This window comes from Patagioenas fasciata, chromosome 2 (assembly GCF_037038585.1).
Source record: "Patagioenas fasciata isolate bPatFas1 chromosome 2, bPatFas1.hap1, whole genome shotgun sequence".
NCBI classification, from domain to species: Eukaryota; Metazoa; Chordata; class Aves; order Columbiformes; family Columbidae; genus Patagioenas; species Patagioenas fasciata.
Genome location: NC_092521.1, coordinates 141,965,184 through 141,992,835, shown reverse-complemented (window position 1 = coordinate 141,992,835; position 27,652 = coordinate 141,965,184). Strand labels below are relative to the sequence as shown.

The 27,652-nt window shown below is 40.6% G+C and overlaps 3 protein-coding genes across 6 annotated transcripts in view; 2 read left to right on the top strand and 1 right to left on the bottom strand.

Annotated features, from left to right (window-relative positions):
- Positions 1–1,154: 1,154 nt before the first annotated feature.
- MIOS (meiosis regulator for oocyte development) lies at positions 1,155–14,723 on the top strand. 4 transcript variants are annotated; one of them, XM_065830993.2, is made up of 12 exons: positions 1,157–1,371; positions 1,563–1,657; positions 2,746–4,112; positions 4,311–4,409; positions 5,245–5,502; positions 6,698–6,867; positions 8,047–8,112; positions 8,714–8,872; positions 9,635–9,787; positions 11,144–11,348; positions 12,344–12,473; positions 12,707–14,723. In XM_065830993.2, exons 3-12 carry the CDS (start codon positions 2,816–2,818, stop codon positions 12,801–12,803), a joined length of 2,634 nt encoding a protein of 877 aa, XP_065687065.1. In that variant the 5' UTR covers positions 1,157–1,371; positions 1,563–1,657; positions 2,746–2,815; the 3' UTR covers positions 12,804–14,723. The 4 variants fall into 4 exon arrangements, with proteins under 4 accessions (XP_071661211.1, XP_065687066.1, XP_065687065.1 ...); XM_071805110.1 differs by lacking the exons at positions 12,344–12,473; positions 12,707–14,723 and adding an exon at positions 10,657–10,832 and having other exon boundaries at positions 1,155–1,371; positions 11,144–11,273; XM_071805109.1 differs by lacking the exon at positions 1,157–1,371 and having other exon boundaries at positions 1,386–1,657.
- Positions 14,724–16,760: 2,037 nt separating this feature from the next.
- Positions 16,761–20,682, bottom strand: RPA3 (replication protein A3). Its single transcript, XM_065831298.2, has 4 exons — positions 20,525–20,682; positions 20,231–20,305; positions 17,806–17,914; positions 16,761–17,308 (listed from the first exon to the last, which is right to left on the bottom strand). The coding sequence occupies exons 1-4, from the start codon at positions 20,621–20,623 to the stop codon at positions 17,226–17,228; spliced, it is 366 nt and encodes a 121-aa protein (XP_065687370.1). The 5' UTR covers positions 20,624–20,682; the 3' UTR covers positions 16,761–17,225.
- Positions 20,683–20,712: 30 nt separating this feature from the next.
- UMAD1 (UBAP1-MVB12-associated (UMA) domain containing 1) overlaps positions 20,713–27,652 on the top strand; it is an 80,419-nt gene continuing 73,479 nt past the window's right edge. The window contains exon 1 of the mRNA XM_065831521.2: positions 20,713–20,797. The gene's annotated coding sequence lies outside the window, so the exon portion shown is untranslated. The remainder of the gene's footprint in view (positions 20,798–27,652) is intronic.

The window sequence follows — 27,652 nt, the reverse complement described above, 5'->3', positions numbered from 1 at the left end:
ATCAACTGCCCTGTTCTGCAGACAGAAGTGGACCTCTGGTGGGCTGTCACACCATGACACTCAGCACTCTGCTCCACACCAGCAAGTGAAATTTCTTGCTTTACAGATGATAAGCAATACAAAAGACATCACAAGAGTGTCACCATTTGGAACAGAAATACTATTTCAAAGGCACTAACATGTCACAGAAGTACTTTCACAGAAAGCAAAATGACTCCATATTAAATTAAAATTGTCTTTAGGAAAACAATCGACTTTCCCACTAGGAAAAAGTTTTGACACAATTTCTTACCAGCCCCACGTACCAGTCACAGCCAACTCTTTTCATGTTTGCAGAACTACTGGATTTAATGCATGTGCACATTAGAAAATCTGTATTTACTACCCTGCCATTGGTGAGATGCCCAGATGAATGGGAGGCCAGGACGCTGCTGCCAGACAGCGTGTGTCATCCCCGGCTCCCGTGTGGGCAGGTCTGGGGAAGGACATTTGGGAACAGGACATTTTCTGAGGTTCTTTTACCATCTCGGTTCATTCCAGTCACATCATCCAGCGTGACACTGTTCAGTCGCTCCCGCTACTCACTGCTTCCACCGTGGTGTAAGAACCGTGCACACCCACCACCCTGTTGCAGCTGATTCTAAGAAATTTTTGGCAGTGAGGGTGGTGAGACCCTGGCCCAGGTTGCCCAGAGAAGCAGTAGATGACCCATCCCTGGAGACATCCCAAGCCGGGCTGGACGGGGCTACTAGCAACCTGATCTAATTGAAGATGTCCCTGCTCATAGCAGGGGGTTGGACTAGATAAGTTTTAAAGGCCCTTCCAACCCAAACCGCTCAGTGATTCACCCCCCGCCCCGATACCGGTTGTGCTGTCCCCGCCAGCCCCGAGGCGGCGCCGGACACCGCCCCGCGTCCCGCACCGCGGGGAGAGCAACTCAAGAGACACCCCGGGGCGGGTGACCCTGCCCGCCTCCCGACACCGCCTCACGGCGGGACTCGTGTTCTATCAGCCACGCCAATTCCTGCAATTTTGGTTAAAACCCAGCTTCCCAGCGTCGTGACCACGCCCCACAACCCCCGGCCGCCCCACAACCCCCGGCCGCCCCACAACCCCCGGCCGCCCCACAACCCCCGGCCGCCCCACAACCCCCGGCCGCCCCACAACCCCCGGCTCCAGCCGTGACGCCACAACTTCCCAGCAGCCGCCGCGGCACGACAGAAACGCAACGAGTTTTCCTTCCCCGCCCGCCGGAAGCGCTACAGCTTTTTCTTCCCCTTCCCCTCCGCAGCCGGACACCCGCCTGCGTCTCCCGCTTTACCCACGGACAGCGAGGCCGGCTGGCGGCCGTGTGGAGCGCCCCGCAGCCGGGTGAGCAGCTGCCGCGGCCGGTGCGGGTGGTGGGTGGTGGTTCGCCCCTCAGCGGCCTCCTCGTCGCTCGAGTCCTGCGCTGTGCCGAGGTGCGGCCTACGGGCTCGTAGGAGTCGGGCTGAGCGGGTAACCAGCAGACACATAAAGGAGGAAGAGTAAATAACGCTTCCTTCTCCTGCTTCCAACTCTAGTGCGGCCTTTTCTCCAGTTGTAGAAGTTTATAGGCGGTGTGGGATCTTTGTGTGTCGGCGCGTGTGATGATTCTGGACATACAGCTACTGAAAATGTAAGTGATGGTTAACAACAGTGTAAGCTTATGAATGGTGGTGGGACACATACAAATGAAGAGAAGGCAGTATTGGGGCAGGAGGTGGGGTTAGGAGCAGGAAAACAAGATGGGGAGTCGAGAGTTGTATTTCTGTAGAAATCTTCAAAGAGGGCAAGACTTCCAGTTCTGGGCCGCTCAGTTCAAGAAGGACGGGGAATGGCTGGAGAGAGTCCAGCGCAGGGTAACAAAGATGATTAAGGGAGTGGAGTATCTCCCATATGAGGAAAGGCTGAGGGAGCTGGGTCTCCTTAGCTTGGAGGAGACTGAGGGGTGACCTCATTAATGTTTATAAATATGTAAAGGGTGAGTGTCATGAGGATGGAGCCAGGCTTTTCTCGGTGACAACCAGAGATAGGACAAGGGGTAATGGGTACAAACTGGAACACAGAAGGTTCCATTTAAATTTGAGAAGAAACAACTTCTCAGGGAGGGTGACAGAGCACTGGAACAGGCTGCCCAGGGAGGTTGTGGAGTCTCCTTCCCTGGAGACATTCAAAACCCACCTGGACACCTTCATGTGTAACGTCATCTAGGTGTTCCTGCTCCAGCACGGGGATTGGACTAAATGATCTTTCAAGGTCCCTTCCAATCCCTTATATTCTGTGATTCTGTGAAGACTTTTTAGGTTGTAGAACAGACTTAGAACAGACTGACCCTAATTTTTGTCTATTAATGCACATGAATTAGGCAGAGAAGTTTTCTGTGTGTTTTAGGGTGTGGCTCTTTATCAGCACTACACCCACATATCAAGCCACATCACATTTCATTTGATTCTTTCTTCCATGATAATGAAATAATACTGGTAGGGGGTTTATAAACACAGCAAATCCTGCTGTCAGTTTGTAGGTGGTTGTGTTGGTTTTGCCTCAGTAGGTATATCCCAGCAAAAACAAAGCGTGCTGCTGTGGAAAGGATTCAGATTTGGGCCTGAAATGTGTATGTGGATCAAGTTGTTCAGAACCATGTTCTTGTTTGTTTGAAGATAATTCCAGATTACAAAAGAATTTGGGGTTTGATAACATTCCTACAAATTATTTTTTCAACAGTTACCATATGCATGGATGTCACCTGAATCTTCTTACAAGAGCTTAAATTGCTTGTAATCTTACCCTAAACATGAGTGGCTCCAAACCCGACATTCTGTGGGCCCCGCACCACGTGGACCGATTTGTTGTATGCGATTCGGAATTGAGCCTTTATCACATTGACTCTGCTGTAAGTTCGGAACTCAAGGCAGGGTCATTGCGCTTATCAGAAGAAACTACAGCTACACTCTTGTCAATAAATTCAGATACACCGTATATGAAATGTGTGGCCTGGTATCCAAAGTATGATCCTGAATGTCTCCTTGCTGTTGGACAGGCCAATGGCCGAGTGGTACTTACTAGCCTTGGTCAAGATCACAACTCAAAATCTAAAGACTTGATAGGCAAAGAGTTTGTTCCCAAACACGCACGGCAATGCAACACCTTAGCGTGGAACCCGCTAGATAGCAATTGGCTTGCTGCTGGGTTAGATAAACATCGGGCTGACTTTTCAGTGTTGATCTGGGATATCAGTAGCAAATACGCCCCAGAGACTGCAGTTGCTACAGAGAAAGTAAGACTGTCAACAGGAGATCCAGAAGCGGGACTGGTAGTAACAAAGCCACTGTATGAATTGGGGCAGAACGATGCTTGTCTCTCTCTCTGTTGGCTTCCACGGGACCAGAAGCTGCTTTTAGCTGGAATGCATAGAAATCTGGCTATCTTTGATCTGAGGAACACAAGCCAAAAAATATTTGTCAATACCAAGGCTGTCCAAGGAGTGACTGTTGATCCCTACTTCCACGATCGTGTAGCTTCCTTCTATGAAGGTCAGGTTGCCATATGGGATTTAAGAAAGTTTGAGAAGCCTGTTTTGACCTTGACAGAGCAACCAAAACCCTTAACAAAAGTTGCATGGTGCCCAACAAGAACAGGACTGTTAGCTACTTTAACAAGGGATAGTAATATCATTAGACTGTATGACATGCAGCATACTCCCACTCCTATTGGGGATGAAACTGAGCCAACAATAATTGAAAGAAGTGTTCAACCATGTGAAAACTATATTGCTTCATTTGCCTGGCATCCCACAAGCCAAAATCGAATGGTAGTAGTGACTCCCAACAGGACTATGTCTGACTTCACAGTTTTTGAAAGAATTTCTCTTGCATGGAGTCCAGTGACATCATTAATGTGGGCTTGTGGACGACATTTATATGAGTGTACAGAAGAAGGAAAGGCTAGTTCCTTGGAAAAAGACATAGCAACCAAAATGCGGCTCAGAGCTCTGTCAAGGTATGGTCTTGATACTGAACAAGTGTGGAGAAATCACCTCCTAGCTGGAAATGAAGATCCTCAGCTGAAATCGCTTTGGTACACTCTGCATTATATCCTTTATTTTAATGTAGTTTATATCTTAAAGTAATATGCCTTTATATGTAAACCAGTTACATGAAGTGCATGAAAATCTTTTAAGTATAACACAACATCTTGTAAATACTTCGCATATATTAATAGGATGTGACTTTTAATTAAAAATTTTTCGAACACTTGGGAAAAATTAAGCTTCCTATACATGAAAATACTTATGAAGCAGTATACTGAAGATATGGATCAAAAACTTACAGGAAACAAAGGTCCCTTAGTTTATGCTGGCATTAAATCAATTGTGAAGTCATCTTTGGGTAAGAATGTGCCAACTTTGATAAGGTTTATTGTAGTATTGGTACAGAATGATGCACTCATGGGCCTGTCTTTAAAAATTGTTGAAAAGAGTCTATTTAAAAATATAGAAATGATGTATTTCTATTTGTGTTTTCAAATATGTAAGTTTACAGTTTATTTTACAGTAGTTTCCAGAATTTTCAGTGTTCTTTTCAAAGTTCCACATGGAGGTTTAGTTCTAGAAAGCTGACTTTACTGTAGTCCCTGCTAATGCACCGACTACATTTGTATCAGTGTTTAAATAAGCTACCTTGTTCTGAAGTGGTAATCACCCCTGGTGCATCACATTATGCTTCTCATGCTCAGTGAAGTTTTTATTAGTATAATCTATTATTTGAATTTTTCTTTCTGTATTCATTATGTCTTGTTAATATTTATGCTCCTTGGAACAAAAAAGTAAGTCTTATATGGTGAGAATGCTTCTAGCACGTTGATGCTTGCTAAGAAGAAGAGAACTGGTAGAGCAGGTGCTTAACTGTGTATTTCATGTTTGCAAATTGGATATACTGATCACTCCTGTCAACTGTGACAAGAACCTCCAAAACCTTAGGAGGTAGAGGAAAGAAAAAAGACTTAGTGAGGAATACGTGTCAAGTCTACATGCATGATTTTTAGCAGATGAAAATAATTTTGTGTATGCTGCTTCTTACCATGGAGTTTTTAGTTATGATAATTTAAAGTACTAAAATACGATACTCAGCTTTTGTCCTCTTTATGATTGAAATTGAAGTGTTGTGTCGCAATTGCAGTTTAAATTGTGATTTAAGCATAATTTGACTTCTTCCCCATTTCTAGGAACAACAGAGAACCTCAGGCACAGCAGGAGTGGGTCTGATAGACAGGCAGATATTATTCAGTATCTGAGTGAGGAGAGATCCTTGGCTTTGCAGCTGTGTGGGTGGATAAAGAAGGGAACAGACTTAGATGTGGAACCTTTTTTAAATTCGCTGGAACAGGAAGGAGACTGGGAGCGAGCAGCTGCTGTTGCACTTTTCAACTTGGACATACGGCGAGCAATACAAGTTCTAAATAAAGGAGCTTCCTCAGGAAAAGGTGTGGATTGTGCTTGGTATCTTTTGTTTTGGCATTTTATCACCTTTGTAGATTTTTTTCCATAAACAAAATTATGGAAGATAGTATGGAAAAGGTGCCTGCGTTGTCTTATAAAATAGTTAGTTGAAGTGGTTGTATTGAAGCCTGAGAATCTGACAAATCCTGATCTTTCACTCTGCAGACTATCATATGCCTTACTGTCTAGTTAAAATCGATTGTATGTTTCAGAATTTCCTATTGATACAGACCACAGAATGTGTTACACTCAGAACTAGTGGCTTCTTTTATTTTAATGGAATTGCATGTTGGCTGCATGTCACACACATCTGCTTCTGTTGGGCTGTGTGCAGCTTTTTGCCAGTACAATAGCTGTGGAATAACTGAAATGTAATATGTAGGGTCTGCAGGAAAACAGTTGTTTTGGAGTAATATTTGGTAAGAGTTACACTGTATGAGGGAAAAGTTAAGACACTGGAGCCAGGAGTTGGAGGTATTTTTGCTCTGTTTTCTTGGCAGTATTCCTCCTCCAACTCTGATTTGCATCTGTGTTCTGTTTTTAAATTCAGAAGACTATCTTGTCACAGAAGTGGTTTGGTAAGGCATGAAGGAAGCTGTTCTTGGTGGGGGGAAGTATGTGTGTGTCTTCCATAGAGAAGGTTCAGAGTGGAGACAAGCTATCTTTGAATTAGAAAATAAAATGGAGCTTTCTGACAAGATGAATAATTAGATTAAATAGATTGTGTTTAGGAAATTTGTTGACTTGAAGCTGCTATATGCAATTGTCATCCTCCAGCTAGGTCTGTTAACGTGATGGCTATATACACAATCCTATCTTTTCACTTCTTGTGGGTGTGAATTATGGTAAATTGATATTTTATTCTATCAATAGGAATATATTTAGCAGTTCAAAACTATTTCAAAATACTAGAACCAGTATGATGTTGCTTAAAGTGTAACTGAGGCTGTCATGTATATGGGCTTGCAACTTCAGAGCTGTTAACTTACCTATAAAGTAGAAACTAAAAAACACTAGTGTATGCATGTTTATTTTAGCTAGCATTAGTTACACTCCATTTTGTCTTGCATTCTGACAAAACATTCTGCTTCAAACTGATGCTTTAAGTTGCAGTTTTAATTGGATTTTTTTAAGTCCTTAAACTGAATTTTGTTTCATTGATTGTTTTTAATAACACAGGTGATCTGAACCTTAATGTAGTGGCAATGGCTCTGTCAGGCTACACAGATGAGAAGAACTCACTTTGGAGAGAAATGTGCAGTACTCTGAGGCTGCAGTTGAACAATCCCTACTTGTGTGCTATGTTTGCTTTCCTGACAAGTGAGTCTGGTTCATATGATGGTGTTTTGGTGAGTAAATTTCTCTTATATACACCTACCTATTACTTAAAGGAATTTTAATATATATACACATATGTAGGAGAAGTGCTATATACTCCATTAATTAATCAGATTAGAATGTATTATTTTCTTCTGATGGTGCCCAATACGTTTTTTTTTTTTTTCCTCCTAAATAGACATTTCATATTAGTGAGTATTGTGTTAGCAGACAAAGTACATAAAAACATGCATAGGCAGCCAAAATATCCAGTATAGTCCACAAAGAGGTATTTTTTTTTAGTGTGGAATTCTTAAACCATTAGAAAAGCATTATCAAAATAATTAAAGCAGGAAGAAAAATGGAGAGAGCGCTTAATAATAGAAATGCATGAAACAGTTAGTGCAGGGGAGCTTGCAGAACTTTCATCAAGCTATATTTGCATTGAATTGTATTGTTCCTTGTTGACTTGTTAAAATAATTTTACTGTGTTAAAACAGTAAACAATAGTTTCATGTCTTCTGAAATTGTTATAAACTTGCTATTTGATGAGCAAACTAAATCTTTAATTGTGAGATACTTTGAGCCTTTAGAGGGGTAACATACTTGGTCCTTGATTAGCGAACAACAGAAGTACTTGATTCAGTAGGAATTACTCAACTCAAGGGAGGACTCCTGTAATGCAACAGGGTCATTTTCCTCAACCTGTTAAAGCCAAAATTGTCATAACACAATGCTTTTAGGGTTTTAAATAAGAATAAGGGAAGAATCTCAGAGGACAGAAACCAAAGTCTTTTTTTTACACTGGCATGAGAGAATGCTCATGTTCTCTGTATATTATGTAATACTTTTATAGTTGTTTTTTGTTGATGAATTGGAAACTAACAGACAATTAAGTATTGTATTTTAGTTTTTACTGTAAAGAAGCCTGTTGAAATTTATGTGAAAAAGCTAAGTACCAGAATGAATCTAGTCAAGGATTCTTTTCTTAAGTGTTTGAGGGTTTTTTTGGTGTTTATTTGTTTGTTTTTAAACTTTTAGTTATGATTTTAGGAAAGAATCAGGTGGTTAGACTAGTTATTTTATTTTTCCGTTATTGAATTTGTAGTATTAGTTATACAATAGCACAAAAGTTCTGATTTTCACAAGCAGTGTATTGAAAAAGCAGAAGCTTGTGTGTGATGCTAGTATTCCCGTTTTTCTCTCCAAAGTATGAAAACAACGTAGCTGTACGAGACAGAGTGGCGTTTGCTTGCAAGTTCCTTAATGATACTCAGGTAAGTCTGTGGTTGAACCTTTAAGCAAACTGTAAAGCTTTTTTGGTGGAAGAAACTCTGGAGTGGAGGGGTGAACGCTGGAAGAAATGAGTGAAGAGTGACTTGTTTTCTCTCATCACAATAGGATATAAGATATGGTATGATCTGGTCATCAGTTTGTGCCTTCAGGTTGATTTTGTCTTTTTTAATATTGATGAGATGCTGGTTTGTTAAATGTTATTGCATTAGCTGTCTTACTGGGTTTCTATTTATTTCCATATACTTACCTTCTCTTGAATTAAGGTTTGGTTTTAGAGCGAGAATGTTTTTTTAAATTAACTGAAGTATTTAAAGAATACATAACCTCCCTCTTTGTACTTCATATCAAGAGGCTTGAAGTTTGTTGATAAATATTTGAATTCCTGCAATATAGTGGATATAGCCATATAGCTTTTCCTTTATAGCATTCTGCAAACTGTATTCTGTTAGCAAAAGACACTGTTAAAGGAAGCCATTCAATTGTTAAAAGTTTTGACACAGGCCAACATAAACAAGTTAGGAAGGGATAAACAAAGCAAAAGTTCAGTGTTGTTTGGTTTTTTTTAATTTTTTTTTTTAATAGTTGAACAGATTTATTGAAAAGCTGACGAATGAAATGAAGGATGCTGGGAATTTGGAGGGAATACTGCTAACAGGGTTGACGAAAGATGGAGTGGACTTGATGGAAAGTTATGTTGACAGAACTGGAGATGTCCAGACAGCAAGCTATTGCATGCTACAGGTTGGTGTTTCACTCAAAAATACATCTCTATAGAAGGCAATTAAACATTGTTTCTTTAGCAGTATAATATTGAATCTTGTGAGGTAAAATGTATTTTCCATAATAATTTGTGACAATGTATATCATCCCTGTTTTGTGGAATCATCTGAAGCATTCAATGTTAACTACAAATGTGAATCTTCACTGTCTCTGGTTGAAATAGCTTTAGGAGATTGTAGGAGAAAGAGGCAAAATGAAAAAAAAGTCCCTTTCACTAGCTGAATTGGAATACCCATTCCCCTGCCTGTTGCTAGTGTTTTTCCTGATAGGTTCGAAACGTTATTTTTTGTTTCGAGATTTTGGAAGAGAACTGAAGTGAGGGGTGTTTTTCTTTGTCTGTAGGTATCAGTTTTGGTTTTTTATGATGGCCTTGTCTTAACCCTTACACAGTTGCAGCTATTACCAGCACTGTGTTTAACTGCATATGTAATCATAACAATGACGTAGACTCTGATATGTGACAGAATTTTATTATCCTTCGTCTGACAGACACCACGTTTTAGTGGACACGGCAGCACGGGTATTTTCAACCAGAGAGGCAGACTGAAAAAAACTTTTAGCAAACTCACATTTCAGTTGAACGGATTTTTTGTTTTCCTAGACAAGTTAGACTGCATCATTTCTCATATCTTGTAGTACGCTTTGTAAAGTCTTTTGAGAAAGTGAGTAATATGTATTGTGTATCTTCAGCCTGTGTTTGACATTTTTTCCTGCTTGCTTTAGGGTTCTCCATCAGATGTACTTAAGGATGAGAGGGTTCAGTACTGGATTGAGAACTACAGGAACCTTTTAGATGCTTGGAGGTTTTGGCATAAACGTGCAGAATTTGACATCCATAGGAGTAAGCTGGACCCCAGTTCAAAACCTTTAGCCCAGGTAAATGTAATTCTTGTATGAACTGTGACAAATCCAGAAAGGAAAGTGGCATGTACTTCTAGAGAAAAAAGTTGCTGGCCGCACCTTGGCTTTTGTGAAGATTCAAATGTGAAAGAAAGACTTCAACTAAGGCCGCCTTAAAACAGTAGCCATGCTTTTTTCAAAATAATTTTTGAGAAAGGACTTTAAAACTGTCTTGATAGAGAGTACAGAAATATGGTAAACAAAACTATATTTCTTCATATCTAATCTAGGAAGTCAGTTCCCTACCATTTTTATTAAAGTGTGTGGTGTGTTGTTTGTTTGTTTGTTTGGGTTTTTTTTAATTTTTCTTAAACCTTTTTCTTTCAAATAACAGGTTGTCTTTCAGAAACTGTAACTTTTCAACACTTTTTCTAGGGCAACTGTGTGGTTTTGTTTTTTTTTTTTTCCCCTCAGTCAGCTGTTTTTTTATCTTGAACACTGAAACACAAAATCAGAGATGTATCAACCAGCTGAATTCTGCATCATGGTAAGGATGATGCTGAAACTAGGGAATTGAACCAAGAACCAGTTCAAATTGGCTCTGTTTTAATTGAAGCAAACCTCAAAGCTACTTTGAAGCCCTTGATCCTAAACTAAAAGCAAACAGCAGCAACTTTCATTATCAGTTCTGAACATAAGCTAAACCCACAACTGACTCCCTGTACAAGCGCTTAACATCTGGTGGCATTTTAGCTACCATGGTGTTACCACAGCACGTTCCGTTCTCTCACATCTGCTAAGTATGTGCATTTCACAGCCCATTGGTGTCTAAGGTTTGCTGTTTTGGAATTTGTGTATCTGTCATGGCTGTTTTAGGAGAACTGCATCCATATTGCTCCAAGCAGGAGGAAGTTGAGTTTACTGCTCCTTCTTTATGTGATCAACATAACAAACCCCTGAAGAGTTTAAAATATGTGCTCATTGGTATCAAGTCACAACTTGTGGCACAGGAAAATCCTCATGTTGGGGACTCTCGAGTGCATCGTCTGACTGTAAGGAGGAAAAGACCAGATTTAATTAAGTAAATTTCATTTCTTTCATTACTGCAATTATAGCTTTGTATTATCTTAAATAATACCTTTCCAAGTCTTAGCAATTGTGAATATTTTTATGTGCTTTTGAGGCAAGGGAGCATCTTTAAGGCCTACTTCTCAGCACTGCATGCCAAACATATAAGCCAAGTTGTTAGTAGCTCAGTCATGAGTGGCCTTGGCTTTCCAGGGCACTGTCTAGAATATCCAGTAAATAAGCATTTGTTAGCTTGAACAAATTCACTTACAGTTCAGAAAAAAAAAAAAGCAAAAAAAATAATCATTTGTTTGTTCTCTTTAGGTGTTTGTGAGTTGCAATTTCTGTGGAAAATCAATCTCCTACAGCTGTTCAGCTATTCCTCATCAGGGCCGAGGTTTTAGCCAATATGGAGTTAGCGGTTCACCAACTAAGTCGAAGGTTACGAGCTGTCCTGGTTGCCGTAAACCCCTTCCTCGCTGTGCGCTTTGCTTGATAAATATGGGAACACCAGTTTCCAGCTGTCCAGGTGCAACATAGTGGATTTTAGTTATTCAGCTAGGGTATTAGTTAGTGGCCTAATTAGCAGTTCCTGTTGGAAGACCTTCTCTTGCACTTTTTTCTGTTTATATTCATACTGTAAATATTCATTCTCATCATTGTGAAGGAGGGAGACTAGAACACTTGTTTACATCACGTTTGATTTTATGATGAAACCTATGTCTGAGTTCCTTGGTGTCAGACCATATGCACAATTGCTTGGTTCTGACCATGTTCCCAGTGAATTGCCAGTGAAATTACATGGTTAAACAGATGAAAAGGTTCAAGCACTGTGGTGGTCAGCATTGTGAGCCTTAAAACTGTAAGAAATGGGAAATGAGATTGTTGAGATGAATTCTAGAGAAATCTTAGAATGTAAATGAATTTATTTTTAGCTGGAAGAGGAAGAGAGAATAAATGTAATGTGGTAAACTTTCTGTCATTATAAAAGTGTATGGGTCATGCTGTCACAGCTAAGAGATAATATGATTGGAACGCCTTGGTTCTAAACATCTTGAGCTCAGTGTTATACAAGGTCTAAGTGAAACTAATTTTGTACATATTTTAAAGTCAATCTTGTTATAGAGCCCTGCACAGCTGTGCAGTTGTCATCTCTCTTTCACTGATACATATATTTTTTATATATTTATTTTTATTTTTAAAACAGAACATTTCATATGCAGTAAAATAGGCCCATAATTCACTGGAACATAAATCAATTGCTGAAATGTAAATCACTGTTGAAAGAGATTCTGTCTGTGTCCGTCAGATGTGAAACAACAGCTCAGCAATATAATTCTTGTTTTGGCTTTCCACCAGTTCTTCTTTGTTTAATCATTTTACTGACTTCTCTTTGAAAATCAGGCCACTTTTTCACATGATCCTAATGTCAAATTTGTTCTAGTAGCATTACTGGGACTGAAATATAAATGAAGCATAATTATTTACAAGCATATTTGTGGGGGTGGGTTTGCCTCTGCACAGGAGGATCCAAATCAGATGAAAAAGTGGATCTTAGCAAAGACAAGAAGTTAGCCCAGTTCAACAACTGGTTTACTTGGTGTCACAACTGCAGGCATGGTGGACATGCTGGGCATATGCTTAGCTGGTTCAGGTAAGTTGATGTTGAAATCTTTCTTACTTGACATGTGTCTGCTGCACTGAGTAGGACATGCCTGCTTTGCTGTATCTGTCGTTATGCTTTGTCAGTTTAGGGCATATGCAAAACAACTATGATGCTGAACTTTTTTGAGATACTATGTCTCTGCATTTACTTAAATGTATAGGTTACAAAATTCTTGTTTGCTTTTACCTGTTTTTTTCTTTTTTTCTGCTATTGTTATCTAGGGACCATACTGAGTGTCCGGTTTCTGCCTGCTCCTGTAAGTGTATGCAGCTGGATACAACAGGGAATCTCATTCCAGCAGAGACTGTCCAAGCATAAATATCGTTTGAAAATGTGAGGCTCTCTCATGGATGTCCATCATAGTCCAAGCGTGTATTTTAGATAAAGGTCATTTGTGACTTACTGACTGTGAAAAAATAAATTGTGATACAATTAGCAAAATGATGTGTGTATGACTGTGCTTGGTAGAAACGGGTATTCCTGAAATGAGCCTCTGGGTATGGAACGTGGTCCTTGTTCAGATGGTTGAAGCCGTTCAGTTCAAAAGCACTCCTTGAATTGTGGAGTCTTTGGATTTCCTAAAAGTTTGAGATTTCCTAAAAAATCCAAAGAACTTTTAATATTTTTTCCAGGGTAGTGCTGATCAGCCCTTTTATTTTTCCAAACAAAGCAGTGTTTATATGCTGTGAAAGTGCGCCTTCAGAGTAAACACCTAGAAAGTGTTTTTCAGCAGATCGCAAAGTGTTGCTGAGGGTTCCTCTTTTCATTGCTTGATCACACTTTTTTGTATGCAAATGATCATTTCCTTCTAAGATCATTCAAAGCGCCACTGTTAAATGTATTCTAAAGATTTTTATTTTAAAGAAAAATTTATTTTCCCAAGTTTTGTTAATAGTAAAGCAATATCATTGCTATTCAAGGTTTTTAATTTGCCCACATAACTAAATGATGTGAATTTTAATGCTAAAGAATTTGGGGATTTTGTCTCCTAGCAATGTCTATATCCTAGGGGAGTACCCTGAAAAGTCATGTAATTGTTTCAGTGCAAAGTGCAGGGAAACTATAGGAGGTTTCATTTGATTGATTAATTTTTTACATAGTACTGTGAAGATCTGAAATCTCAAGGACTGGAGACTTGTAAATATTGAAGTTTTAAACTACATGCTGAGTTTTGACTACAAAACATTTGAAGACTTTTGGATAATCAGCATTTCCCTGTACTGCAGAAATATGCTGAGAGGTGGGAAATCAACCTATCTAAATCCTGCTTCTGGTCACCAGTGGCCACTAGTCAGCTCCCAAAAGGCCGCACAATTTTAGGTCATTGACCAGAAGTAGTTCTAGCTATGTTACCAGGTGGAATCAGGACGATTTATTAACTTGGGAGTCAATGATATTTTGCTAATACTGTGCTAGGAGCTAATTGGTATTGTTGTCCTTCACTTTGTAGGCAACAAAATTCACACAAATTAGGGAAAAAAACCCCCACACCTGTTTTAAGGTATGTGATAATAACATCAGTTTACTTGGTGTGTGTTTATTTACTACTAGAAACAGTATATGAGTTACTTAATGCTTGCATGCTATGAAATACTAAATGGAATGCTAGCAATAATCTGGTACCGTATTGCCAGGACTGTGAAAATTGCTATTTTAAGAGAATATATTGTAAAATACCACTAGTTCTAAGTACTCTGGTGTAGTTGCAACAAGATAGAATGTGGAAACGTTTTCTGTAGATGTACATAATTACATTCAGGACTTTGGGTTATATTTTCTGGTTTAGCATTAGTGTTGTAATACATCTGCTACATTTATTCTGATCTAAAATTCTTACCTAATAGACAAAGATCTTTTTAAAGTTGAAAATCTAAGAGGTACTTGATATTTGTAGGCATGGGAGAGCAGTTACTTTTTTTTCTTGTCAGAATATTTATTTATCTTTCCAGTATTTTTGCACACTTTATGTTGCTGTTGAAGAGCTATTCAGAGTGTTCTCCATTTATAAATGTAAACTGGGGTTTAATGTATGATACCGTATTTATATAAATAACAAGCAATAAAAGTTTTGCTTTATGGAAATCAGGTTTTGTAAGTGTCAAGGAAATATTTTTATTCCTCTGTAGTAACAACATTTAGAAAATTTTCCTGATAAACTCCATGTCCAGGTGAATGCAACTACTAACTTACAATGTTTCATTTTCATATGTAAATAAAACCCATTTATAACATTTTCAACTTGACTATATCTGTTTGTGTCAAATTCTGTAATTTCATTAAATTAGATGCTTACTTTGATCCGTGGCATGTCTTTGAAATGTTTTGGATTATGAATATGTACATATTCTGCCACAGTATAATACCAATTTTGGTTGTTGTAATTGTTAATCAGGCTTTCAGGCCAGTAATTACGCTATTTGCAAAATTCACAAAGCAAGAGGTGTATTTTTTTTAATGATGAGGGGTTTTTTTTGTCCTTGTTTTGCTTTTAAATTAATAAAGCTGTGATTTTGGGGGTGATTTGTCTTCTAACAAGAAGTATAGCTACAGCCATTTTATTGGCTGCAGCTACTTTTACTGTTTTCTCATATCTGCTCAACCCCGATAGAGTTAACTAGATGAAGGTAGCCTTCCATGCTAAATGTTTTCACCCTGTGGTTCATACTGATTATACCTCATGATTTTCATTTCATTACATGCTCCAGCCTTGCCTCCCTTCCCTGATTAAGCACACATACTTTCTCTTTGTATGCATAGGCTGCTTGCCAATGTGTACAACATGAGTTGTGCATTTGTGCATGCTCCAGCAAGGACAGCAGAGCAGGTCTGATGGTGGTGACCAGACTCCCCTTCACCTCTGTTTCAGAATTTTTTACAGTTTACCCTGCTGGTCAGCTAAAATAGACTGATAATTTAAGAACTGTTTCACAAAACATAGTTCTCCAACTTGAGAACAGTATTCCATGAAGTATTCCATTCCTAGCAGCCCCTGCAACAAGGCAGGCAGCCTTCAGCTGCCTCTTGGCATATGACCTGAGCATTATTTTAATATCAAAAATATTTTACACTTCCTTGCATTGCTGTCTTGTTAGTATAGCCAAGGTAGGCCATTTATTCACAAACATTAAGAGGCTATAGAGAAGCAGATGAATGAAAAGCGCATAGTAGAAACCTTATGTATCATTCCTCCAGGACCGCACAAACAAGAAGAGTCTTTGCTGACAAAGGGAAACTGCACTATTTCCCACTCAGATGTCCTGAAACATTTACACAGAGGAGCCCCTGTCCAAGGATGGTCTCTGTATGGGGGTGAAGTGCTACTATAGCCATCTAGTGGTGGCCTGTTAAATCAGGCCTGGATGGTCTCAGTGACTAGCTGTATATAACATTTGACAGTATGCATTCACAAAATACCAATTTTCTAAAGTAGAATAGTACAAAAGACTTTTAAATGCTTGCTATTGCATGCAGTTATCAAGAATGACATTATATTCTACTGAGCACTAAAATACAGCAGTGATAGCACTACAGGAGTGAGCACGGTATTGCACCACATGAATCTCGTGTTCTTGTTTGCTGTAGGAGACTGACTCGTACTTCAGAAACCCTCCTCCTTCCCAGTGGCAGTAACTTTGTCATTGTCTTCTAAGTAGAGAGGGGGGAAAAAAATAGGTGATCTGTTAACTTTATCACCTACCCAGTTTGTAGTAGCTTTGATAAATAAGACTTCAAGACATAATTTCCTTGACTGAAAACAGAGATGTCTATAAATAAGCACAAGCTAGCAATCTTAATAAGGGACTTAATCTACATATTAAACCTGAAACATGTTTGTGTGAAAGGTTAATGAACATGGCTAAGGTTTACTTAAAATACTTTGAAGTATTTTATTTATTAATTCACAGATAACATTTTCAAAGTTAGATTTTACTTTGACTGTGTTACCTTTGGAGATCTAAGAATTTTGCTACATGCTGCAAGTAGCCTGGATAGTAACAAAACTGGGAACTGTGGAAGTTTGTATGATTAAAGTCATCACGACAAGCTGGCTGAATCTGGTACTTCTGCTTAGACTCCTACCAAGAATGAAGGCTGTGATGAGAACTCAACAGCACTTGAAATCCCCAAGCCTAACTAGACATCTTCCAAGTGTTTAACATCCGTGCCAAAAGGCAAGTATCTTGTGTTAAAATTACCCGTGTCAGGTAAAATAGAACAGGTTTCACCATGTATCACCAAAAATCACACTCCAAGATAAAACACTGACACAAATAGTTAAATGTAGTCAGATCTTTTTTATTGGATAAGAGGCCATTTTCAAGATGGAAAATACTCCCCATGTTCAATAAATTTGTATCAAAGCAAATGAAAAAAAAAAATTCTTCACAGCATAACCCCACCAAATGTCATCAATACAAGTTTCCTGTAAAGTATCTTAGAACCTCTACCAACAAGATGCCTAGAAAACTTCAGCTTCTAGCAAGTCCAATCCTGCAAGAGAACGCTCCTCAGGGATGCAAAGGGTTAAATACATACACAGAGTGAGATATCCACAGAAGCGTTTTCCTTCTTGCTGAATAAATACATTTTCAAATAAAACATTCTTCACTGGCAATACATGGCACATATAACAGCAGCTTTTCATTTGTTGGAAGTAAATGCAACTGTTATCACACTGTCAGGTACAAAAGTTACAGTACTGTTGTCCCCTCTGAAGCTCTAAATATATGCTAAGAAAGATCAGTTTTTCTCCCCAGTACCGAACGGGAAGTATTCAGGGAATTCATGAATAATTTTTAGTGCTTCATTGTAGAGTTCCAGATCTGAAAGATGGCAAAGAAAATGGTTATGATACGTAAGCTAAATTCCCCACAAATGACAGCATTAAAGCACTGCTTATTTTAAAGCAGTAGAGCTGAGCATTCCCAGGTCTCCCTCATCCTCCCCAGCTTTCCCAAGGCAGCCACGCTCTCATTGTTTGCTTTCTGGAGGGTTATTTTCCAGCCTGCTAGCTGCACAATTGCACCAGGTCCAGTGCAAGGCAAGAATCATACGGTCTGGAGTAGAAGAATGATCAGACCATAGCAACGATCTAGACTGGCTCCAGCTTTGAGTCAGTCCCCACGGTTTGACCATAAAATAGTATATTTTGTACAGAATTTCTCCCATGTCACTCTCCTTTTCTACATTCTACTTTGTATCTGGCAGCTTGAAGAAAGAACTTGTCCATAAGAAAAGACAATCAGGCTCTCCTTTCTTACTTATTGAAGAACAGTTAAGAACTCAAAATGAATGTGTAATAATGTATACTCTTACTTACCAAATGGACTTTTATCTTCTCTGAACTGGACATATGACATACACATGATGGTTGCCTGATTTGTGACTCTCCCCACTACTTCAACAACTCCTGAGATCTGTTCATCTAACTAGAAAACATACCAAATATGAAATTAGTATCACTAAATTAGCTGCTGTATCTACTGCACAGCACTTAAGCTAGGAACTCTCTACAACTGATGGTTTGTTCATGACATATTCTGCTCCAGAGTTACAGTTTTTGTAACAGCCAGTACAGTACTGATACAAAAAAAATATATAAAGAGGCATTATAGGGAAGATATTAGTTTACAAGTATATAAAACTCTGTCACTGAACCACTGAACAGAATTTCATCTAAGGCACAGAGAGCAGAGGAACCCAGATTTCAATGCACTGCATTCAAACATGAGTAAATTGTAGAACTCTGTAAGAGCTGTGGAGGTATCATGCATACCAGAGAACAGTTCCAGTATTCCAGATTCAGGAGGTATAACTGGAAATTATTTCTTAAATAATATGCCAGTAAGTGTTCAGAATGCAAAGACACTGAGAATAACAAGCCTCTGGTTGAACATGGAAAAAAAAAGCTACAAATTTTATTTTACTCCAAAATTATATAGCTGAAACATGTTTTCTTTTTGAAGATACTAATTATAAGAGTGTAGTAACGGTTCAGTAATGTTCTTCCAATACCTAACTCTTAACTTTCTAGGAAGTCTTCTGGAACACAGCAATAGATTCCCTCTCCCCAATAATTTTGGGTTTCTCTGTTGAAAGGAAGAACTACACACACACAGAGAAATTTATTAAAGGGAAGAAAGAAAGCATTTTGATTAGCAAATCTATAAGTTCCTCCAATTACATGATACAAACCACAGAGATGAACCTTGCATGATTTTTCTGCACACACCAGTTTCTCCTACAGCAGTGGAACAGACTTAAGTGCCCAACACTGCAGCTAAGCATTTACAAAAGTCGACCAACTAGTCTGTTGGGGAATGTTGTGGAATTATCGGTCAGATGCTTACACCTGAAGTTTTAACAACCCAAGGCAGGAAACCTTTTTATGAACTCAAGAAAGAGTTAGGAGGCAGAACTTCCAGGACAGACATTTTGCTGCAGTTCGAATGTCAAGTCAGCAAGCTTAACAATTGTAAAACAAAACTCTTTGCCAAATCAAACTGCATTTTTCATTAAGGAGAGACACTTGTCTTGAAAGTTAGGAAGTACCATGTGGAATTATTTCATATGGAAATGGAGAGATTTCTCAGCATTTAACAACTCATTCAGAGGAAAAGACATAAAGACTACATACATGCTCAGTTAAGCTTGAGCATTAGCCATCACAAAGAAAAGAATCCTTTAATTACAATATTTGCTAGAGGATATTTACAGACAGAAGAGAATGCCAGGGTGTTACTATTCCTTTGGTGGTATGTGATAACAAGGGAAACAATAATTTTTGTGCAGTAACTGTAAGTGTATCTTATACCTATTATATTAATTTCTTGATTTTTATTTTCTAAGAAAGAATGCTTCAAGCTAACTATGAAGTTTACTGCAATTCTATGACAAGTGTTCTAAGAGGATACAGAAATGTCAACTCAAAAAAACCTTGAGAACACCCTATTCTTGGGGTTTTTGCATTATTTTCACAAAACATTCTGTTAGTCATACCAAGATAAAAGCAGTAAGAGAGGAAAAAGTCACATTAAAATAAAGATATACAGTGGAATATATTACACTTTAAACAATGAATAGAGGAAGCCGAAGTAGCCAGACAGGCATGTGTCTGACAAGGAATGTGATCTCGATATCAGCTGAAAATTGACGAAGACCAAGGCAGTTCATGAATATGGAGACTGCAAATTAGCTGGGAGATGTAAGAAGCAGAGATGATGGTGGAAAAGGGAGAAACCAGGGATTCTTTTTTTTCCAGACTGAGAACTCAGTAGATGCAAGGCACGCACAAGCTTCAGAAGGGACAAAACCTCCAGTACGTTAGGGATTGGAAGGGACCTCGGAAGATCACATAATCCAATCCCCCTGCCGGAGCAGGAACACCTAGATGAGGTTACACAGGAAGGTGTCCAGGTGAGTTTTGAATGTCTCCAGAGAAGGAGACTCCACAACCTCCCTGGGCAGCCTGTTCCAGTGCTCTGTCACCCTCACTGAGAAGAAGTTTCTTCTCAAATTTAAGTGGAAACTCGTCTGTTCCAGTTTGAACCCATCACCCCTTGTCCTGTCATTGGTTGTCACCCAGAAGAGCCTGGCTCCATCCTCGTGACACTCACGCTTTACACATTTATAAATACTAATGAGGTCACCCCTCAGTCTCCTCTTCTCCAAGCTAAAGCGACACAGCTCCCTCAGCCTTTCACAAGGGGCAACATAAAATATTTCCAAAGTGTTCGTTAACTCACCGGCTCGCTCAGCTCCACAGTCGTATGTTTCCCTTCCCCATCCGAAAGCACGAAAAGCTTTCCCGTCGGATGAACCTACAACAGACATTAGGCCGCTCTGAGCCTTACGGCTTCAGCCGCCTCAGCCACAACCGCGCAGCGGCGCTTCCCCCCGCGATCCGGCCGCTCTGGGCCCGGCGGGAGCCGCCGCGCTCCCTCAGGCCCGGCCGTGAGAAGGCGACAGCCCCCCCAGGCCCTTCGCAGGGCGACAACACGACGCTCCGCCCCGAGAACCCCCCCGAACAGACCGCGGACCTTCTCGACGCGGCCCACGAAGCAGACGGGCCGCCCGATGTTCTGGGCCAGGTGAGCAGTGGCGATGCGGCGCCGCGGCACCTCATGGATGTCCCCCATGGCGGCGTGGTTTCCCGCCGTTGGGCGGAGGGGAGGGGCGCCGTTACCATGGCAACGGGGGCGGTTGCGGCGGATGGGGGAAGCGGCGGGGCGGGACTTCCTATTCGCCTGACGCGACCCGGAAGCAGAGGTGGCGGTTAGCGAGCGGCGGTGGCGGCGGAGCCGGGCGGGCCGGTGGGTGACAGCGCGGCGGGTGTCGCTGCGGAGGGGAGGCCGGCGAGGGGCTCAGCCCCGGGGCTGAGCCCCCCGCCGGCCTCCGCTCCGCGGCCCGTCCGGCCCCTTCCACCCCTATCCGATGTGTGTTTTGTACTCGAATAATTTTTTCCTAAATCACCCTTTGTTTCCCCTCACCTAACGGTGAAAGGGCTGGAAAAAATGTCCTGTGGGGAGTAGCAGAGGGCTTTGGGTTTGTCTAACTTGGAGAAAAGGAGGGCTAGGACTAGAGAGGTTCTCCTTCCTCTCTACTCTGCCCTGGTGAGACCACATCTGGAATATTGTGTCCAGTTCTGGGCCCCTCAGTTCAAGAAGGACGGGGAACTGCTGGAGAGGGTCCAGCGCATGGCAATGAAAATGGTTAAGGGAGTGGAGCATCTCCCTTATGAGGAAAGGCTGAGGAACCTGGGTCTCTTTAGCTTGGAGAAGAGGAGACTTAGGGGTGACCTCATTAAAGTTTACAAATATGTGAAGGATGAGTGCCACGAGGATGGAGCCAGGCTCTTCTCAGTGACAACCAACGGTAGGACAAGGGGCAGTCGGTACAAACTGGATCACAGGATTTTCTGCTTAAATTTGAGAAGAAACTTCTTCTCAGGGTAACAGAGCACTGGAACAGGCTGCCCAGGGAGGTTGTGGAGTCTCCTACTCTGGAGACATTCAAAACCCGCTTGGACACATTCCTGTGTAACCTCATCTAGGTGTTTCTGCTCCGGCAGGGGGATTGGACTGGATAATCTTTTGAGGTCCCTTCCAATCCATAACATTCTGTGATTCTGTGACCCTGGGGAGGTGCTGAAGTCTCCTCCCTGGTGTCCAGTGACAGGACACGTGGGAATGGCTCAGAACTGTGCCGGGTGAGGTTTAGACTGGATAGTGATAGGACAAGAGGAAATGGCCTCAAGTTGCACCAGGGGAGGTTTAGATTGGGTATTAGGAACAGGCTGCCCAGGGAAGTGGTGGAGTCACCATCCCTGGAGTTAGGGTCATGGTTTAGTGCTATAGTTATGGTTGGACTCAATGGTCCTGAGGGTCTCTTCCAACTGAAATGGTTATATGATTCTGTTCTATATTAGGAGGCATTTCTTTACTGAGATGGTGGTCAAACACTGGAACAGGCTTCCCAGGGAGGTGGTCAGTGTCCCAAGCCTGTCAGTGTTTAAGATGCATTTGTACAATGCCTTTCATAACATGCTTTAGCTTTTATTCATACCTGCATTAGTCAGACAGTTGGACTGGGTGATCATTGCAGGTCTGTTCCAACTGAACTGTTCTTTTCTGTTCTATTTGTTTGATTTCATTTCACCATTAAAGAGCTTGCACTCTAGGGTTAGAGCAACTGATGGATGTGAGACAGAGCTAGTATCTGGACATGGTGTTCTTACCACACATCTTACCTTTTTCTGTAGGTCGTCCCCAAAGGTCCCTAACGTGGAGAGGTTCCTCCTGATTGCTCTTGCAGCAAGGGTGGCTAATGCTGTCCTGGAGTGCATTAGCTGTAGTGTTGCCAGCAAGCTGATGCAGGTGATCCTTCCCTACTGCTCAGCACTGGTGAGGCTCAAGTGCTCGGTCCAAGTTCTGGGTGCAAGAGAGGTGTGGACTTACTGGAGGGAGTCCAGGGAAAAGCCACAAAGATGATGAAGGGACTGAAGTGTGTCACATATGAGGAAGGGCTGAGAGAGTTGGGACTGTTTAGCCTAAAGAATAGAGCGCTCAAGAGGGATGTTATTAACATGTATAAATACCTGAAGCAAGGGTGCAAAGAGAATGGAGCCAGGTTTTTTTCAGTGGCAATGGGCACAAACTGGAACACAAGAGGTTCTGTTTGAACATTAGGAAACACTTTTTCCCTGTGAGCGTGACCAAGCACTGGCACAGGTTTCCCAGGGAGGTTGTGGAGCCTCCAACCTTGGAGATACTCAAAAGCCATCTGGACGTGGCCCTTGGCAACCAGATCTAGGTGGCTCTGCTTGAGCAGGGGGTAGGACAAGATGACCTTCGGAGGTCACTTCCAACCCCCTCACCCCTTCTATGGTTCTGTGGTTTCGTTTCCATTTCAAAGACAAGTGTTTAAGGAAATACTTGAGAAAATCTAACTCTGCCCTGGCTTAAAAGGGCAAACCCGACACTGCCTATGCATGTGCTGTCTCTTCTAACCAGCTGCAGGTTCAGCTTGCTAAGGAGCACCGAGTTGTTTTTGTTAGTTGGCTGGGTTCATGTTGTGGTGACTCAGGAAGCTGAACCAGCTTGCCAGGGAAGCAATCTGCTGCTGAAAGCTGTGCAGAAGGAGCACATGGCCAGAGAGTGCTGTGGGGTTATATCTTCGATGGGGGGGAAGCTGATTGTCATCTCCTCAGTGTCACTGTGCCATTCACCTTTTGAGTAGTTTATTTGCAAAAGAATATGCTCATCTCCTTAGGATATCTTTGGAGATTTTAAAGAAATCATAAACCTAAGAGTTGGAGCCAGATGCAGCAGGCTGCTGCAAAGTGGTTCTTCCAGGGCTATTTTGTCTGCCACACTTGAAGGGTCAGCTGTTAAAAACACTAGAAGTTCTTACAAATATATGTCTGTATCATGCTTATTTGCTGTTTAAGGTTTGCAGTTAAAAGAGAACTGGTATTCCTGCTTCCCTTAAATTTTGTAAAAGAAGTGTTTGTCAGTGTTTTGTTATATGTGTGGGTGTTTTGTTTTGTTTGTGTTTTTTTTTTTTGTATTTCTGCTTCTTGACACTTATTTTCCTTTTTTTCTGCTTTCAAGAAGCACAAACTAGAGAAATGTGACTAATGTTAATGCCAGATTAAAAAAATCAATTGTATTTTTTTTTCTTCAAATAGTAACTTACACTATGCCAAAAGCTTTTAAACTGTTCTTTTGGTGTCACAGAGAAATGTTTTCGATGTGCAGGTTCTTGACTCTTAAATAGTTTGTTTTCATGTCATAAGCAAGGTTGTACAGCATTGTAAACATCTTGCTCTTTTTCTGATTGCTGCTGCTTTGGTGAACCACAGCAGATGCTATGGAAGAGAGAATTGCCGTGCTGCTCTCTTTTTTCCACTTCCATAGATTACATAGCTTAAACTGCTCAATGTGAAATTATGCTGGTTCTTTCTTTAAGATCGGTTTTGTGTCTTGTTCTGACTGCATTTCATCATTTATGTAATTACTGGCAGTGCCACTGCAATTCTGCTTTGCTGTAGTCCTGGGCATCCTCTCTTTATCTTAGTTTGCATTTTCAGTGGTTTTAATATTAAATTACCTTTCTCCACCTATCACTTGTGAATATGCAAAAGCTGAATAGCAATGCTAAAATGCTACGATCTTCATTGTATAGAAAAAATTTATTGAATGTAACATATTGGTTTGGCTTAAAGGTCGCCCATACTTCTTGTCAAAGGAGACTGACAAACTGCAGGAGGAATAAATTAACCCCTTTGTGCAGCTCTGTAACTCATCTTTGTCCCATCCCACGTATGTTCTCAGAGCCTCACAGAAAGACAAAATATTTCTTGCAGCTTCACAGGATTGCTATAGTTTGCACTGTGTTACTTGCTAATGACTGAAGCGGTGCCAAAAGCATTATTCTTTACTATCAGTGACTGAGATTGGAGAAAGAAAAAATTGTGTTCACTTTTTGGTGAGGAGGAAACATGAGGAGAAGAGAATTGCATATTCCTACCAAGGGAGATTTTTATCTTTAGGCAGTGAATTCAATTTCAGGTCTCCTATAGAAATGAAATTAATCCCATCTGGAAGGGAAAAGTGCTGTGCTTTGTAGGAGAAATTGCCACAGGAACGTGGGGCTGCCTCTGAATGGCGCGTATATTTTCTGTGATTTTTGTGCTGACAGCTTTAAAAAAAACCCTCACAACTAGGTGCTTTTTTTCCCTTGGTCTGTGTGACCATGCATCCAGGTCCACAAACTTCAAATTTAATTTTTACTCTGAGATGAAACTTGTGCAGAAACTGGTTGTTCTCAGCTTTCGTTAAATGAAACCTCATCTTATCTACAAGTAGTAAAACTCCAGCCTGATCCTGCAAGTGCTTAACCTGTGTTCTTATCTTCAAGAGCACGAGTGTTTCCATTCAACTCTGTGTTTCTTTGTTGGACAGGGGCTTTGTTCTGTTTTTAACATGTAATTCAAGAAATTTAGTGGTTGCATTTCCCCTTGCTGAAGAGATTTATGTTTACTTTTGAAGTACCATGGTTGATAAAATTCTTCAGAGAGCAAATACCACAGACGTCCCAGCATTGCCTGCCTACAGCTTTTCCTTTACCTATGCCATATCGTATACAGGTCTACTTTTTGTTTCTGTGCCCCTCTTCTATTTTTTTAGTCATTCTTTGTTATTTATTTAAAATGTAGTATTATGTTCAAAGGTACTGAACTGTTGCAAGTAATAGCTGGCAATCGCCTTCCTCCACAGTGATTACTCAGACCTGTAAGATCTGCAAGTACAAGTTTTGTTTCTAAGTGGTGAACACGAGAGAAGGAAACGTCCTCTTTAAGCGTGTTAAGACCTTTTTAATACGTGAATTCCTACCACTTCCGTGACATTCATAATAACAAAACACAGCATATGCTATTTTGTTACTGCTGGTCCCCTGGTTTTAACAGCCTAACAATTTGAGGCTGGAACTTAGAGGATACTTTTGTTTGCTTTGTTTGTTTCTCTGCTTCAAGCAAAAGGATATGTGGGGTTTTGTTTTGCTTGTTTTGTTTTCTGTTTGAGCAATACTGCTGGCAGTGGAATTAAGTTAAAGCTACTTCAGAAAGTGAAAACTACGAAGTAAAGATCAAGTGTCATGTATATAGATAAGTGGATTTTGTGGCTTTTAGAGAAAATGGGATACTCAGGCTGCCTTCTATCAAGGAAAGGAAGAAACCTAGTATGTGAAAGTGTTTGTAACATTAATTTGGCTAGATCAAATTGTACTGATTGTTAATCTACTCTGAATTAAAATATATGTTGTCTTTCAAGCAGTGAAGTTTAGCTATGTTAAATATGCAGGATTTAAAAGACAACAAATGCATGGTTTCCTGTAAAACTCTTTTGTGCCATGTATATACTGATTAAGATGCTTTCCTCTTTGCAAGAAAGGATGTGATAAAGCCGAAAACTGTACAATAATGCAGAACTCAAAGAGAAAAAAATGTGATTGGAGCGACTTCAGCTCTGGCACCTGAAGTGGCTGACTGGAATCTGAGCCTTTACCAAAGCTACTTGTAAGATTTTACACATCAGCTTGGTTTTGCTTCTTGTTGTTGAACGCTTAAGATGAAGGTAAAATTGCGTTTTAAACTGTTCCACAACTGCCTCTCCTTCATACATCATCGGAGCAGAAACCTGACTCTTGAGCATTACAGCACAGGTTTTTACCACTTGAGCTATGGGACTGACAACCCTAATTGGTAGCAGGAGAAGACTTATTCCCTGAGGGCTGAAAAAGGAATATGCTGCTGGCGCCATGTGTTGAGCCTGGGTGTGGGGGAAGGTAAGGAATAAATGAGGTAATTAGGAGTTTCTACTGTGTAATCTCCACAGAACTGGAAATATCAGTATTTCACATGGTAAGATAGGAAAACAAGCAAAAAGGAACAAAATGCAGATAAGTAACATTTTCTTTTAATTACTGCATATCTGGGACTTGGTGGTTTGTTCTGTTCTTGTGTACATTGATGTCATTTGTTTGGTTGCTAGAAACTGTACTGCATCAGCATAAGCAAGCAATAACTGGCCAGCCTGCAGTATATTCAGTCTTTAAGTCTCAAGTATCAGGCCACAGTTTGAATGGTTGCCACTTTTGCCATGTTCTATTTATATACTATTCCTGAAAGCCAGTGCTTACACTTCATATAGGACTTTCTGTGAAATCAAGTATGGAAGAGCTTGGTATTGCTTTTAAAAGCAGAGTTGAGGCAGTTTATATCTGGTGAATACTCAGTGCTGATTGTGCAGTTAATTGGTGTCTGTCACTGACTAGGGGGAAAAAAAAAATCTTGCTTATGGTACCGTGAATATTTGGGTGGGAAGTGAGATTTTCTAGCAAATAATTAATGCAGGATTTCTATATATATATTTATTTATTTTTTAATCCAAACACTGCATGGTAGCACTCTTCTTTTTGCCAGCCTCTAAATATTCTTATTTGTTAAATTTACTGTGAAATAATGTTATTGAAACTTGACACTGTGCACCTTTTTTCTTTAGACTGGACTCCTTTCCTCTGTTGGAGGTGTATGTTAGTCATTGCTATCAGTTTGTCAGTCCCTTCTTTAAATATTGGTGTCTGCAAAGTAAATCAGGATTCTGCTCCTCAAACTCTACTTCGAACTTGAAATTACATTATTCTGTTTTTTACTGATTTTACATTGACATTATAGTTTATTGAAATCTTCCTCTGTTTGGCACACAGCATGTTTCAGCCAGACCACAGGCTGCTCCATGGGCTGGTGTGGTCCAGTGGTCTGAGTTTGGCCCTCAGGGACAGCAGGCGGCTGCTGCTCTTTGCTTGTTGTCCCAGCGCTGTGGCGGGAGGAAGCTGGGGACACTCTCAGCTCCTGCATTCACTGGTGCCAGCTGGGTAGAAAATAGAAAGTAGGTTGGTGGTACACGGGCAGTCCTCTCGGTAACCTGAACTTGTGGATATGTGCTTTGTATAGTTCTGTTGGTTGTACTTCACAAGAGTGACGCACAAGAGGCTTTTCTTATAACTTTTCTTGGAAGAAGAGAAGCTTCCTTGAGTCTATGTCTTAAAGTTCAGAATGATTAGTTTGGTTAGAAGATTGGATGTGTTCATGCTTATGGGGTGGT

What these genes read in the sequence shown, in the direction of transcription:
- MIOS (XM_065830993.2), top strand. Translation starts at nt 2,816, where the DNA reads ATGAGTGGCTCCAAACCCGACATTCTGTGGGCCCCGCACCACGTGGAC. An exon ending in GCTTTGGTACACTCTGCATT is followed by an intron (nt 4,113 to 4,310) that starts ATATCCTTTATT and finishes ACATGAAAATAC; the next exon opens with TTATGAAGCAGTATACTGAA. An exon ending in CATATGCTTAGCTGGTTCAG is followed by an intron (nt 12,474 to 12,706) that starts GTAAGTTGATGT and finishes ATTGTTATCTAG; the next exon opens with GGACCATACTGAGTGTCCGG.
- RPA3 (XM_065831298.2), bottom strand. Translation starts at nt 20,623, where the DNA reads ATGGGGGACATCCATGAGGTGCCGCGGCGCCGCATCGCCACTGCTCAC. An exon ending in CTGTGGAGCTGAGCGAGCCG is followed by an intron (nt 17,915 to 20,230) that starts GTGAGTTAACGA and finishes TATGTTTTCTAG; the next exon opens with TTAGATGAACAGATCTCAGG. An exon ending in AGAAGATAAAAGTCCATTTG is followed by an intron (nt 17,309 to 17,805) that starts GTAAGTAAGAGT and finishes GCCATCTTTCAG; the next exon opens with ATCTGGAACTCTACAATGAA.